At 33.5% G+C, this 16583-nt stretch overlaps 1 protein-coding gene across 4 annotated transcripts in view; it reads left to right on the top strand.

Annotated features, from left to right (window-relative positions):
* Nucleotides 1-16578, top strand: part of LOC129262240 (ADAMTS-like protein 5) — a 28063-nt gene extending 11485 nt beyond the window's left edge. The window contains exons 2-14 of one of the 4 annotated variants that reach the window (XR_010293702.1): nucleotides 1966-2071; nucleotides 2320-2486; nucleotides 4196-4271; nucleotides 5223-5328; nucleotides 7935-8062; nucleotides 8502-8625; nucleotides 9054-9140; nucleotides 9839-10002; nucleotides 11259-11424; nucleotides 12187-12330; nucleotides 12840-12902; nucleotides 13258-14614; nucleotides 15747-16578. Coding sequence is in view for 2 of the 4 variants with exons in the window: in XM_064100066.1 (XP_063956136.1) it covers nucleotides 1970-2071; nucleotides 2320-2486; nucleotides 4196-4271; nucleotides 5223-5328; nucleotides 7935-8062; nucleotides 8502-8625; nucleotides 9054-9140; nucleotides 9839-10002; nucleotides 11259-11424; nucleotides 12187-12330; nucleotides 12840-12902; nucleotides 13258-13577 (1647 nt within the window). In the remaining 2 variants the exon portion in view is untranslated. Of the gene's footprint in view, nucleotides 1-1960; nucleotides 2072-2319; nucleotides 2487-4195; nucleotides 4272-5222; nucleotides 5329-7934; nucleotides 8063-8501; nucleotides 8626-9053; nucleotides 9141-9838; nucleotides 10003-11258; nucleotides 11425-12186; nucleotides 12331-12839; nucleotides 12903-13257 lie in introns of those variants that run through there. The other 3 variants (XR_010293701.1, XM_064100066.1, XM_054900325.2) reach the window with 3 other exon arrangements.
* Nucleotides 16579-16583: the final 5 nt, after the last annotated feature.

Genomic DNA, 16583 nt, shown 5'->3' with positions numbered 1-16583 from the left:
GGGCCTGTGCTCGGGGGGGGGGGGGTGAAACTGTTCCCTACGTTTTTTTTGTAATTGGGGAAAAGAAGACAAAAATAGGAGGCTAAAATAAGAAAAGGAAGGAAGAAGAGTATATATTAATAAGAGAGAACTCTGGATTGTGTAACTCTATAATCAAAATGAAGAAAAAAACATGACGTCAAATTTAGGTCGTCTTTCCCCTCCCCCGATCAAAATATCCTGGGGCTGCCCCTGATTATGACATCTTGATGTAAGTCAAAGTCCTCAACACTGTTTTTTGTAGAATAATGAATAGAGGTGTTGTGGCTCAGTGGATAAGTCTTCGAACTATGAACCACGAGGTCTGGGGTTCGAATCCCACCCCAGCACTCGCGTCCTTTGGCAAGTATTTTTTTTTCCACATTTGCCACTCTCTATCCAGGTGTAGTAAGTGGGTATATATTTAGAAATAAATTCCTGGTACGCTTGAGCGGATTAGCCCAGTTAATCCGGGTAATAATAAATCTTATGTGGCAGGGCCTGAAATGGATACCCTTGCATTAATATCATTATTTTAGTTTCGAATAGTCTTTATTCCAATGATGTGAGTATATAGTTTATACGCGCTACATTGCATACCTTGATTTTCAGTTCTTTGAAAAAGCAATGGCACTATATGGGTCAAATAAGCAACGAATAAGGTTATGAGAGACCCGGGATGAACGAGAGAAAAACGGACTCAGTGTCTTTTTTATCATACAAAGTTGAGACATAAAACCGAGTTTTCAATAGATAAATAGGTTTCCCTCCTCCCCCCCCCTCTCTCTCTCCCCCTCTCTCCCTTTGTCTTTCTTTCACTCTCTCTATCCCAGTATGAAGTTTGTTTGTCTGTTTCTCGATGTGCCTTGCTCAAAACATTAGTCTTTACTTTTCTTACTTTGTCGCCACCTACCACCATTTTTTCATGAAACATTCTAATCTAATCACATTCGTATTTCTAACATTCAGAAGACATGTTACATAATTCAATTGTTATCTTATTATCGGCTTGCAAGGGGTCGAATAGAGTGCACACTTTTCGCCATAGGGCCTTGGATATCAGATCAACAACAATATAATATACAAGAGTAATCCCCGTTGAGGGTAAGCGTAGCAAATTGAACAATATTGCTATAATTATGTTGTAACGTCGTAAAAAAAGTTACATACAATTTAACATTTTAAGCCGATTTCGAACATCAGATTTTGAAATAGAATTTACCTTCAAGATTGTGATAATTACAGTTATGATGAGATCATTCGTTAATCCGATTTTCTTTTTATTTTGGCCGATATGCTCTCATTCCTAATTCCTATCTCTTCTCATCACTGCCATTTATACTCAATTTTCAAAAAGCTTTTATTACTATTTTGTCCCGTCGATTCATTTTCTCCTCCTTGGAACTATATTTTTGTTTATCATATTCCACGTTTTTTTCATTGTCCGATTTCACTTAATTCTTTTTTTTTATACCTCAATTTCTTCTTCCACTCGTATTTTCTTCTCCTTCTTTTTCCGTTGTCTTCTTTTTGCCAAATGTTTTATTAGCAAGAATTATTTTTAGTAAAAAAAAGTCTAACCATCTTATTGCTCAGTTATTTTTGGCAATGTATCCCATAAATGGGGGGGGGGGGGCGTATAAAAGAATATCTGATTTGGATATAATAATATAACAGATCAACCCCTCCCTCTCCCTCTTTATTTATCCCAAGTCACATTACCAGATTACGGTTATCTTATATGTTCAGGGAATAGGAAATTTAGCCAGTATAACTCCAACCCAGTCCCCATTCCTGAACAAACTGTCATTTGTTCTAAAATTGATATGTTGTATGTGGCAATGACTAAATCGCCATAAAATATTCCAGTCTATATATTCCTTTTGCTCAATCATTATAACTAAAACGAATAATACTTTGTTTTATTTCTCATCTTAATATTTTCAGAGACATGATGGTTGGGATTTGTTACACCAGAGTCTGTTTCATTCCCGCTATTATCTGTCTTCTTTGGACTGGTTCCGTTAACAGTGAAGATGCTACACATCGTCAGGTAATACTTTACACACATCTTTTGCAACTGTTTTCTTAGTTTATAATTGAACAAAAATGAATATTTCACAACTTTTCAGTGCCATGTTTGTTTGATTTTCTCTATTTGCTAAAAATTCAACTTGTTTTCGGGTGGATTTGGCCTTTAAACGCAAAATTTGTATGGGGACTTCTGTAGATGACATTATTTTTTCAAATTGTGTTATTTTTTAAATCATGATAATTTTATTTTTATGATGCTCTCTTCAGGTTGATAAGATTGACGTAAGAAGTGCATCGAGATCGCTTATCGACTGGCGACATCGAGTACGACGGGCATCGTTGACCAGCGTTTGGTCATCGTGGAGTGGATGGTCAGCGTGTTCGAGAACGTGTGGCGGTGGAGCGCAGTTTAAGACTAGACATTGTATGAGTAGGTAAGTTCATTGCAGCATATTGGAACATCACCGTAGGCTCTAATGACCACAAATTTTGTGGGGGCAAAACATGACGTTATTAAGCAAATTCACAAACGAGCGAAAATTTTGACCTTTTATTAATACAATATTATTTTCTGATATATTTTGACATAATATCCAGAAAATATGATATGCCACACTTTCCTTTCTTTCGCTTCCTTTTTTCATCTTGGTCTTGAAACTTATTTTTCATTTTTTAAATCAATTAATTAATTAATCAATTTATTTATTTATTTTCATCACCACCACCACCACCACCATCATCATCATCGTCATCATCAGTATCATCACCATCATCAGCATCATCACCATCATCACCATCATCATCATCATCATCACAACCACCACCATCACCATCATCACCACCACCACCACTACCACCACCACCATCATCATCAGCATCAGCATCAGCATCATCATCATCATAATCATCATCATTATCATCATCGTTCACATGAACTTCTTTATCGAGATCATGCCCACGTTCTTGTTATTTTTTTTTTTACAACAGGCATACAGCTATTCCACTCATACTGACTGCAACATTTTAGTCATCCATGCAATGTTACTGCTTTCGATTGCTATAATTCAATGTATATCAGTTTCATTTCTTCAATTGCTGACGTAAAATAGAGCGCGGACAGGTGCATCCTAGAATGTAGAGAGTAAAATCATTTACCTGGGGGACCATATCGAATTCACATTCCAACAAATATTTGGATGATCTCCCAAAAGGACATTTTCACATACACGCACAATATCAAGAGCAATCAATCAAAACGGTTAGGTAATATACTTTGTCGCATACCAAATGAGATTCAAAGATTAATGAGTAATACAGACTTAAAATTAATAGGAAATAGATTTCGAACCACTCCCCTACCCGAAGTGAAACCATTTCAAATACTTCCATCAAGGCTGTTGTCACTGAAAAGTCTTGGCTTTCCCCCTGCCCCCCCCCCCTGCCCCCCTGCCCCATGTATTCTGCTCTTGTCTGGGGCAATCATCAGCAGGAATCGAAAGTGGGGGTTTATTTAAAGAAATCTTGAGCAAAAATCAGGAAACTTTCAAGCGATTGTATGTTTTATTCATTCCCTTATGAAAGGAAAAGGAAGAGTACCCCAAGATCCAAAAGATATTACCTGGTTTGGTTCGAAACTTATGCCGCTTTTCGAGAAGTAAATCATGTTCACCATTCAGGGGATGGGGTTATACGCGGCGGTATCAACTGATATAAGTTTTCTGTGCTCAAAGACCGAACAGACTTCGATGTAACAAAATTACCAGACAATTATTGATATTGATACAAACAGAGAGAATTCCCCGTCGTGATGAAGAACTCAAGTAAAAAAACATGATAAAACTATCCTGATCCATATATACAAACTATATAGGCCCTGTCACCATTCCATGCAAACAACAAAGTTTTGAGCATGTTCAAAACAGCAAGGCTTGCACATGTTGCACAGAGCGATGTTACATGTCTTTAATAAACAATATATTTTAGTCATCTACTGCATTTTCTTTTTTTAATAGTGGAAAGAAAATTGGTATAACTGTATATTGTCAAAGTTAGCAGCACTGCCTAGCTAGATACTATATCAGATAAGCAAGTTGTGAAATTTATAATGTTTGATGCAATTCTATCTCTTTATTTTCTTGATCAGGATCCCGATGAGGTATATGACAGGAGCTCTGACCTGCCCAGGAGACAGGAGAGAGTATCGGACGTGTAACATAAAGGTATATTATATCACATCTATACTGTCTTGTCAAACGTGTAATATCAAGGTGCTATACTCTGTCAATACTTCATTCATTATTAGTCTGTCCTTGACTGCGGCTCCAGACCTTGACTGCTAGATATATTGCATTCAGCTTGCAAACATCTGTCACGAATAGAACATTCATGCAAGCTTAATGTGATACCACAAATTGCAGCATCTGGTATCATTATAAAATCAAATTTTAAGTTCAATAATTCAGCATTGAAAATTGTCAACATTGCTCGCTGGGTAATGGAAGGATATAATGTACTTAAAAGAATATTTTTCTGCCCCTTTAATTCTAGCTCTCTCTCTCTCTCTCTCTCTTGTGGGGGGGGGGGGGGTTGGATCGGGACATCCCACAAAAATATAATTTTACATAAAATCATTGTAAAATTCATCTTCGTCCAAATGTCCATGATTTTTTTTTAATATCCGGACTATTTTACTTTCTGTATGCCTCAGTTATAAATATTGAAAATGTATTTATATTCTGCTAGCTCACAATAATATTATATATCAAAATCACATTCCCTAACAAAACAGACGATTTTCGAGTAAAGATCAGTATTTACATATTTATAACATAGATTTACTGAACGGATTTGATTATCCTTTGTTTCAGTTTCTTTTCAATTCTTTTTCTGACAATTATCAATAACTCCAATGGATTGTGATAAGCGACTATATTAAATTAGAAATCAGATTTGAAATCCATATCTTCTAAATTAAAAATGAACTCTATATTTTTCTTTCAAGAGATTTTATTAAACTTTATCACAATTTTTTTTTCCTTCAAATTAAAGGTTTAACGAATTTATGAAAATGGATCATCTCCGTTCTTAAAACTGAGACATTTTAACAAAAATGATCAACATTCGGTATTAATTGATTTATTTTTTTGGTACCAAAACCTCATTTTTTCTAGGACTGTCCCCACCATCATCTTGACTACAGATCGGCTCAATGTGCTGTATTCAACCAACGTGATATTCAAGGGAATATAATCAGAGAATGGCTGCCAGTATACAATTGTAAGTGTACAAATTCATACTTTATGAAATATATTATTTCACAGGATAACAAAACATCATGAAATATGTGCTACACTGATCCCCAATGGCATCAATCTCTGGAAAATTTCTGACTAGCATGTAAAACATTAACAAAAAAAGTTAATATAGTCGTAACTTTTATTGGGCGGGGAGGGTGGGGGTGCTATATTTCTATACTTGTCATCAGTCCCCTTAGGATCCGCCCATGACCATGATCCAATTTGGCAGACTGGCAAATTTTCATTTGCTGGTTTCAGGAGAGGCGGGGGAGGGGGGGGGGGGTGTCTGCCTCGAATATTGAATTTTATAAAGTATAGGGGAAAAAACGCGTGAGATGACCGCACGGGTTTGAGATGCACTGTTATACGTCGGTAACTGTCAATGACTGACAACTTGACTATGACGTGTGAAACGATGTCTACTTCTAAGTTCTATGGCCCACAGTTTCTCTATGATGTGCATATTCGTGATTCAAGCCACGCAAGGGTCCATACTACATGGCCCACACCAGTTCAAAACTTGATCTACAAAACGAGTATACCGACTGCCTGTTATACAGAATATACACGAGGAAGAAGAAGACATCCCCCGCAAGATGAAACAAACATCCCAAATCAAGAAATAAACAAAGTAAACAAACATAAATAACATCTACAAAGAGGGACAAAATTCCCTGCAACATTACAAATTCAGTTCTAATATATGAAATAGCATAACAACTTTTATTTAGGTTTTCGCTCAAGAAATATATATTTTTTTCTATTATTTTTGGGCACGGCAGCCGCTCTGTTTCCATGGACACAGACGCAACGCCGTAATATAACTCAGAGCATTAGCCCACTTTCAATCACATGGAGTGTCGGATTCCTAACATGCCTAAGGATGTCTGCTATCATTATTTTGAAATAACACCGTTTTATGTATCAGAAATCCAATTTTAAACATCCAATGATCATTGTGTAAACAAATCTAGAAATGACAGGACTGCCGAGAATTTACAGCAATTGAAACTGAAAGTGTCTGATGAATATTGTGACATTCAATGATAGACTTTCTACTGCAAGTAAAAGGCTGTCTTTTGTTTTCAGAATTGCCTTTGACAGGAGAAAATATTAGACCTTATTCCGTTTCAGTTGCTTTTTTGCCTTCATATTTTGTTTTCAAGAAATTAATGATTAAAATGCAAAATGTCACGTAATGAAAAAGACCATTCGTATGGCCTGGATTTCATGTCCTCGCTCCTGCAGAAAAATAGAAATATAAGAATGCAGTTAAGTTAAAAGGGAAAGAAATAATTTGGCCATGTTTGGAAGTAGGTTAATCCATTTTGTGTTAAATTCTCATGAGCATTTAATTTCATTTTAGAGGAGTGTACAGCAGCAATCCATCAAGAATGTAAAAATGTTTTTAGACGGTGTGTATTAAACAAGCGACTACACAACCTTTCAAAATGAAGTGAATACCTCTACCGGAGGACCGGAGGGTGGAAGGGGTAATATAGGTCGAAATATTTAAGAGGGCTTGGGAAGAGAAGACACAAAAGGAAAATGATAAAGAATAAGATATTTCATACAGTACGAGATAAATCTGCAATTTCAGTCATTGTGTCACATTCGTCACCCTTTCTTTGACAGATTTTTGCTTTTCGACCCTCTCACGCTAATAATTGTCCGTTACTGACCAATAATGACAGGTCTTTCTGCGTTCATGTACGTTTCATTACAACGTTCCTTCGAGAAATTTGGCCAAAAACAAAACAATGCAAAGTGATGCGAAATCACACTAAAAAAATTCCAAATCATGAGCCACTTAACATGCTTCTATATACTCTGTTGGAAATCTTATTTCGAGTTCACTTTATCAGAGGGAATGGAAGGGGAAAGAACGAATTCGAAATTCTTAATCATCTGGTCTTGTGACCTCCCCTTATTCCTTGATTCTGACTATAAGGAAGCATAAGAAACAATCATGGCAACTGGATATATTAAAATCAGGTGAGATGTTTGCCAATTTGACCTGATCATTGTGATAAGAAAAGATAAAAAATGGCTTGATGACGCAAACGGGAGTTCTCCATGGATTTGTCGACAATCCCATAATGTGCTCTGATTCACACTCCAGGAAAACCCATTCAATACTAATTACATTTCATGTACATCAAGGACCTACCTGTTTAAAGAACTTTGACGCTTTCACCTGAAATTAAAAAATAACCAGTACTAACTTATATGGTAGTGATGAATCTATATTTGTAAACACGCTCAGCATGAAAAAAAATAAGAATGCATCTATTTATTAAAAAATATAGACCTATATACTGAACAAGGATTACAAGATCAGAGTCAATGAGCATGATGGGAGTATGTAGACGCATTCTTCGCATTCTTAGTTTTGTTTACCATATTATAGGTGGGTAAATAAATGGATCTACCAATATTGTTGGATAAGATAAAGCATGTAAAACGTATGTTTTTTTAACAAAAAAAAAGAAATATTTTTTCGTACCCTGCATAGCACGTTGGTAACAAACATGAAAGTGTATCTCAACTAACCAATGTTTATCTTCATATATAATTTTGTTACAGCTCAAGAGGAATGTGAGTTAGTATGTCATACATCCGATGGAGCATATATGTATACATTTGGAAGAGTACTGGATGGAACGCGTTGCCGATTTGAGGATCGGGATATGTGTATCAATGGAAAATGTAATGTAAGTTGATGAAAATATAGAATTGCATTAAAGGACATAAGAAAAATTGTAAAAAAGGTGTCTGCACACCTAGATAAGCCAGATATAAATAGGGCCTAAATGAAAATTTCATGGTTACCATAGAGAGTTCTTTGAGTCTTACTGAGCTTCTAATAGCCCAAAATTATATTCTCAAAACAACACATGAACTCACTCTTATTTTTTTCTTAAGAAAAAGGAAATACCTAGCATCTGTTATATAAAAAGAAACTTATTTGTGATTGGTTAAATGTCAAAAACAGAAAACAGATAACAAGAATAGACTACTTGAACAAATAATGCCCCTCATAAAAAAAATCATTGTATGAAGAAAAATATGGCAGGCATATAATTATTGTGGAACAACGTAATGTTTTTGGAGAATCTGTTCTTGATTTATATTTGTCTCTATTCTTTTTAGAAAGTTGGATGTGACGGAGTATTGTATTCCAATCTGACCAAGGATTCATGTGGTGTATGTGGAGGGCTCAACGAGACATGTGGATACGTTAGGAATGTATATACAGATGAATATCCAGTAAAAGGTATTTTAACTTGGTTTTATTTAATTGGAGAAAAATATTCGAAATTGAAGTACAAATATGATTTGATGATTTTAATCATAATTCACTTTTGGATGATTGTTACCATCAACTGATAAACAGCAAAATATAAAATGAAATGCAGAACTGATTTAAAGAAAAATGATGTGTAATAAAACAAGGTCAATCTTAAATTTGAAAATCTGAATTTGAAATTTGAATTCAATAATTAATCCAATCTATCATGCTGTAATTCAAATGACTACTAAAGTTTATAGTGGTGCTCAAGCAACAATTCAAGTGAAGTCATGCTGCCTAAAATGTTACTCAGAATAGAATGAATATAATTTTGATTAAAAATCTGCAAGATTGAATTGAAATGTTATTGAAATTTCGATCATGGTTCCTGTATTCTTCATATATTTCACCAGGTTATTACAGGTATAGTAAGATTGGTTCAATACCAGCTGGAGCTACCAACATCAGGATCAACGATAAAAGTGGACTCAATTATATAGGTAAGATTTTAAGAAGTATAGGACTAAAATGATCCCACCCATAATACATTCACATCAGTGAATGCGACTTCATGTCAACCAAATATTACCAATGATATATCATTGGTCGGTTTGGAGTCAGTTTGTTTGGTATGACTATAGCTTATTCAGACTAATGCTTACAATTAACCCAACAAGATAAACTCTTAAAATTCCGTTGAGAGTATATTCATATGGTGGGCTTCATGAATATATATCGCTTTTATCTTTTTATTGTATAATCATTAAGAATGAAATTAAGAAAAAAATTCATTCCAATACGAGAAGATATTGAACATCTTACTAGTTTCAAATTTGATAATATAATTTTGGATTTACAAGCACAATCTTATTCATTGAATTTCTAAGTGGCTTGTAGTTTTAGCAATTGGACACGTCATATTGAGTATGTTACAATCAATCAGAAGAAAATATCTATACATTTGACAATCAAATAATAGAATACCCTTTGTATCAACACAAATAACAAAAAATGCAAAAAATTAGAATGTTCTCTAAAATGATATGTATGAATGTAATCAGTCACTATATTGTTTGCATTGTCTTGAAACTAAAATATATTCAAATGTATATTATAAAGGACTCCCATAATCAATATAATTATGTAAATTTTAAAGTTAAAAACATTCCAATTAAGTTTGTTTTCTTTATCTTCACAGCCATAAAGGACGAGTCCAATAATTTCATTTTGAATGGTGATTGGACCATAAGCTGGCCTGGTAGCTATGAAGCAGCTGGTACATCTATATTCTATGATAGAAAGAATGATGGATTGGAAAACGTGATAGCTGATGGACCTCTTAATAGTTCACTAAATCTTATGGTAGGTGACTAGTTTAGACTTTGTTTCATTGGAGAAAAGCAATAATAACATGTCATGCAGGGCTGGCTGGTAGAGTAGTTTCCTAACTGAAGTGGCTACCCTGGGTAAATAAAACATTTTTACTGTACATCTTTATAATAAAACAAACGATTAATACTACCAACTCAATTTTTGTAATTATATATATTGTCATTGTGATAAATTTACATTTTTTCTTTAAATTCAACAATGTTGCAATCTGTTCACATTTTGAAGGATTCTGCCGTATTTATATGTCTTTGATTGAGACTATCGATGATGTAAAGTTTCATCACAGATTTGTATAAAAGTCCACCCCAACAAAAAGTTTATTTGAATAAAAAGCGAAAAATCCAACAAGCGGCATAACAATGAAAATTTCATCAAAATCGGATGTCAAATAAGAAAGTTATGACATTTTAAAGTTTTGTTTAATTTCACAAAACAGTTATATGCACATCCTGGTGGGTATGCAAATGAGGAGACAGATGACGTCATCCACTCACTATTTCTTTTGTATTTTATTATATGAAATCTTAAATATTCTAATGTTCTCCTCATTGCCAAGTGAAACAGCGATTAATTTCTCCCTGAACATGTGGAATTATCATTGTTTAATACAATATGATTTAGTCAACTTGGTCCTTATTGTCAAATCTGTAAAAAATGAAATATTTTATGATTCAAACAACAAAAAACAAAAGAAATAGTGAGTGATAGACATCATCAACTGACTCACTTGCATGACACTGAGTTGTGCATATCACTGTCTTGTGAAAATTAAGCGGAACTTTAAAATGCCATAACTTTCTTATTTTACATCCAATTTTGATGAAATTTTCAGCGTTATGCTAGTTTGATTTTTCTCTATTTATTCAAATCAACATTTTTCTGGGGTGGACTTGACCTTTAAAGAAATTACCCTGCATGTCTTTTTTTTAAATTATTTTCTGTACACCAAAACAATAATAGAAAAATAAATACAAGTTGCCAACTCTGCTCTTTTAGATGTGAAGGTACATACCTCTCCTATTTGATTCTTAATTTTATGTTTTTCTTTGAATATTCCATGGTTAAAAACTAACTCAGGAGTAAATTACAATCAGTGGAAGGCATTTTGAATGCTTTCTGTTTTTATGTTCCCCTTCTTTATATGTATATATAAAATTATAAAAAATTTTAGTTTTTAAATCTTAAATCACTGTAGGCTTTTATATTTCATTTTTATTACATTACAGATCATATTTCGGGAGCGCAACCCAGGTGTGGAGTATGAGTATTGGCTCCCACCCAAGACTACAGATAATGAAGTACATAGTATCAACTATAACAATGAGATACAGATGCTTCCATTCTTACCAGAAGTAAAAGGAACACCAGAAAAGAAGAAATTTGGTACAATAGGTACTGTATGTTTCATCTCAGGACTGTACATAAGGAAAGTTAGGATGGAAGTGATATATTCATCAATTTTCTTTTTCCAATTTAGTTATTAATATTTGTTGATTTTATCCTATCTCTCAACTCACTTAAATAAATTTTTATTCATTCAGGTAGTTTTTTTATTTGTTTGTTTGGTTATTTATTCCACTGTTTTTTCATTTATTCATGTGAAGGAGAGTCAAAATCATTCTTCCATATCCCTAAACATGTTCACAAATTATACATGAGAGAGCCCCTTTGGGAAATGAAACGGTCTTTCAAGTCACTTTTCAAATTTACTATTTCATAATAAATTCCAACTATTCACATTCAAGGGCCGATATATTTATGGATAAACTTCTGTGTAGTTTTTATTACAAATGTCAAAAGCTAAAATGAGAGCCTAAAGTTTTTCATGATACATCATTGAATTATGACTGTTTGCCAAATAATTTCAACATTAAGGTGAAAAAATTGTTCTAAAATATATATTTTACTAGTAATATTAACATCTTTACAATTAATTGTTCAGCCTCTGCATGTGATGGAGAAACACATTTGGCTTGCAATTATATCAAAATAGTTCATACGTTATGCAAAACTTTAACACATCCCATGTATGTTCTGAGCATTTTCATTAACCTTGATTATAAAATCTCATCATCCATACCACATTCTTATTTCCATATTACTTTCATCATATTCTTACTGTCATATTCTTTCTTTCAACAACTATATGATCAGAATCAACAAATAAGAAGCAACTCCCTGAACATGAAGAATCCGTTTCGCCCGCCTCATCGCCAGCAGACAATGAGAAAAGACCGGCATTAAAGAGTTCTGATAAAAAGAGTAAAAGGAAGAACAAAAACAACAATACTCGAAAAGGTGAGAAATCTATCAATACAGTCATGAATACCTTGATTTTTGTTTTATCAAGGCAAGTTTGAAAAAAAAATTTATACATCCTTGAGTCATTCAAAACAACACAACAAAAAGGAATAAATAAGATTAATGAAAGCTAATCATCTGGGGTAATTCACGGCATACCTGAAGATCTTGGAGCCTGAGGGGAGGGGTGAGAAGAGAGAGGGAAGATAAAAAAGAGAGAAAGAGAAAGGGGGGGGGGGAGAGAAATGGTAATAACTGCCAAGCAAACATTACTTAACAGATATTCAAAACATTTCTATGGAAATCAAGTTGTATGCAATGTGCTTTGACAATGCAATCTTCAATAAAACCACACAATTACCAGGACCCCCCCCAAAAAAATAATGTTGACAATGACACCCTGTTTACAACTTACTATAAACAAATCTTTCATATCATGATGATTATTTTTTTTCTTCAATGAGCTGCCTATATATTTTCAATAATCAATACCCATTTTTTTTCAGAGAAATGCGGTAAATGCAAAAGGGTGAAAGGTCGAGCGGTGCACTTTTGTAAAGGTTCCTATGGTGAGTATATACATTCTAAATTTCTAATATCAGAAGTGACAATTTTAAACATTTTGTTTCAATTTTAGATTCTCTTATATAATTATATTCTTTTATATGTATGTATATATAAATATATAATCTACAATATTGAGATGATTTATTCATGTTTCATTTCGGTTAAAGTCAAGTTCTACAAGTTATTTTAATTGAAGAGCAGTTGACATTAGAACATTATGATTTGTATGAATTTATCTAATGATAATTGTTGTTGCCAGTTTTCATTGCATGCAAGGTGGGTACGTGCGCAATATGAATACCCTATACTGTTTTCATTATTATTAAAAACGCATTTCATATTTCATCTGAATTCCAGCAATCTTATTTGAAGTCGTCGGCCAGGCAACCATCGATGGCGAAACACGATACGACGTCGCTATCGAGGAGAGCTTCAAAAACAGGATGCAACTTAACCATCGCGAGTACTTATGGGTTACCAACTCATGCCCCTGCCCTAAGCTTCGAACAGGTGGTCGATATATCACAACCGGTGATCGAGTCACAGACTTAGAGTCAGGCGAGAGCAGATTAACTTTAGAGCGGGAAAACTTGGTTGTCAAGTACAAACCAGGATTGAGAGAATCTTGGAATCGATTGCAGAGGAAAGAAGAATCCATTTGCTCTAAATATCTCTGAAAATTTGGAATAAAACTGTTACATGCTGCTTTGATTTGATTGAAAAATTTGTACTTCTTGTTGACGTGCTTTAACCGAACATGGAGAGACTACCCATTTGATGTGCCCCTTCCAAACAACTAAAATGGCTTTTCTCTTCTTTTATGCAATGTGTATTTATAATTAGCCTTTATACCATGAGGTAGATCAATACATAAGGCTTACCATTGTAGGAAATACCTTTTAAAATAGAGGCACGTGCTACAAGTAATATTGTGAATTCATTACCAACCTGTGTTAAAAGCATAAAAGCACAAGGTTATGAAATTCCAAAAGCTTCTTGAACAGATGAAAATTGGTGCTAAAATCCCAGGATGGTCTCAAATCATTATTATTTTGAAATGAATTTGCTGATTTTTTTAAATATCCAAATAGTAGGCAGTTTCAAATAATAGATTGATATTTTTGAGAAACCTGAGCTGAACTCATATGTTCACATGAAAAAAATCAGGAAACTCTCATTAGGGAGACAGACATAAGGAAATGGCAACAATATTGGAAAAAATATGCATGGATAATCTTCTGAATTGATGATATTAAATAAATCAAGCAGTTTTTAATATCATTGAAAACACAAAGAATGGAAATTAAACAAATTACCTTAAGTTTAAATTCTGTATTTAATAAATCACCTGATTATAATAATCATCATAATGCGTAGATAAATAATTGCCATACATAAAATATAAAAATTTCCATCACCATACACTTGTGCAACTTGCGTGAAGTACTATAATTCTCAGACAAATATGTAATAATTGTTACATAATTCACCTCCAAAATATGAAATATAAATTATGCAACATGATGGATTTGTAGCTTTGTTTTTGAAGAAAAAAATTGTTTGTATGGGAAAAATATATATAAAAAAGCAAATCAAGAGATTTATCTTTTAAAGGACAAGTACACCCCAACAAAAAGTTGATTTGAATAAAAAGAGAAAAATCCAACAAGCATAACACTGAAAGTTTCATCAAAATCGGATGTAAAATAAGAAAGTTATGACATTTTAAAGTTTCGCTTAATTTCACAAAACAGTTATATGCACATCCTGGCTGGTATGCAAATGAGGAGACTATGACGTCATCCACTCACTATTTCTTTTGTATTTTATCACATGAAATATGAAATATTCTAATTTTCTCCTCTTTGTCAAGTGATACAACGATTAATTCCTCGCTGAACATGTGGAATTAGCATTGTTTAATACTATATGGTTCAGGCAAGTTGGTCCTTATTGTCAAATCTATAAAAAATGAAATATTGTATAATTCAAACAATAAAAAACAAAAGAAATAGTGAGTGATGGACATCATCGACTGACTCATCTAATTGTGCATACCACTGTTTTGTGAAAAATAAGCGAAACTTTAAAATGTCACAACTTTCTTATTTTACATCCGATTTTAATGAAATTTTTAGCACTATGCTAGTTTCATTTTGTTCTATTTATTCAAGTCAGCATTTTCCTGGGGTGGACTTGACCTTTAAAAGATTATAAATTTACATCATGAATTCATTAAAATATCTGATAATCATGAATAAGTACAGTGCACAATAATCAAATGCCAACACGAGAGCACTTGGGGATAATGCAGAGCTCAACACAAAGATCATAAATCAGTTGCAAGTTTCAAATGGCAATTCTGAACAGCTAATAATTGGAATGTTGACAAAAGGTCAAGTCCACCCCAGAAAAATGTTGTTTTGAATAAATAAAGAAAAATCAAACAAACACAACGCTGAAAATTTCATCAAAATCGGATGTAAAATAAAAAAGTTATGGCATTTTAAAGTTTCTCTCATTTTTCACAAAAATCCCCCAGTTATATGCACATCTCAGTGACATGCAAATGGTCAGTCGATGATGTCCATCACTCACTATTTCTTTTGTTTTTTATTGTTTGAATAAAACAATATTTCATTTTTTACAGATTTGACAATAAGGACCAACTTCACTGAACCATATAGTATTAAACAATGCTAATTCCACATGTACAGGGAGGAATTAATCGTTGTCTCCCTTGCCAATGAGGAGAAAATTAGAATATTTCATATATCATACAATAAAATTCAAAAGAAATAGTGAGTGGATGATGTCATCGGTCTCCTAATTTGCATACTGACCAGGATATGCATATAACTGTTTTGTGAAATTAAGCGAAACTTTAAAATGTCATAACTTTCTTATTTGACATCCGATTTTGATGAAATTTTCAGTGTTATGCTTGTTGGATTTTTCTCTTTTTATTTAAATCAACTTTTTGTTGGGGTGGACTTGTCCTTTAAGCCCATGCAATAATGGTCTTGACTTAGTCTGCACGCTCAGACTCAAATTCGACACTTTAACCAATTATACCATGTTTATAATGAAGACTCCCTGTCTGTGGTAGAGGCAGCTACAGCACAAAGTGAATCTAGTCTCACTATTTCAGACTCTGCATTATACACTCAGCGAATAGAAAAAACCTAAGGTCTGTGCCTGCAGACTAATGTTGACTGGCCATGTCACTGACCACCTTCTAATCAATTGGGAATCGTGTTTCGGGGCCAGATGTGTTCAAAATGACTAATAACCTTGCTACTTTGAGTATTTTGAGCTGTGTTCCTGAAAGCCTAAAACACGACACATTGGATAAAGCCGTAATTCATTAGTTCATGGTGACATATCAAGCATCATGAATCTAAAAAAAACCCACATCATCACAACCTTTACTAAATGCAAAAGCTCACTTAAAATGGTGACGCATGGATAATACAGGGACAATTTTGTCCATACCTCAAAATAAAGCATTCGACTTCCACTGTAAAACGCAATTATAATACCTGTATGTTGTAAGGATATGTGCCTATTGTTTATAACTTTTGACTTGTATATAAGAGGTGTACAGATTTCTATACTTGTTATTTTGTATTACAGTTTTGTGAATTGTACATATGTTTTCAATAAAATATCAGAATTTACTG

Source organism: Lytechinus pictus, chromosome 5, assembly GCF_037042905.1.
Source record: "Lytechinus pictus isolate F3 Inbred chromosome 5, Lp3.0, whole genome shotgun sequence".
Lineage (NCBI taxonomy): Eukaryota > Metazoa > Echinodermata > Echinoidea > Temnopleuroida > Toxopneustidae > Lytechinus > Lytechinus pictus.
This window is presented reverse-complemented; position numbering and strand designations above follow the sequence as displayed.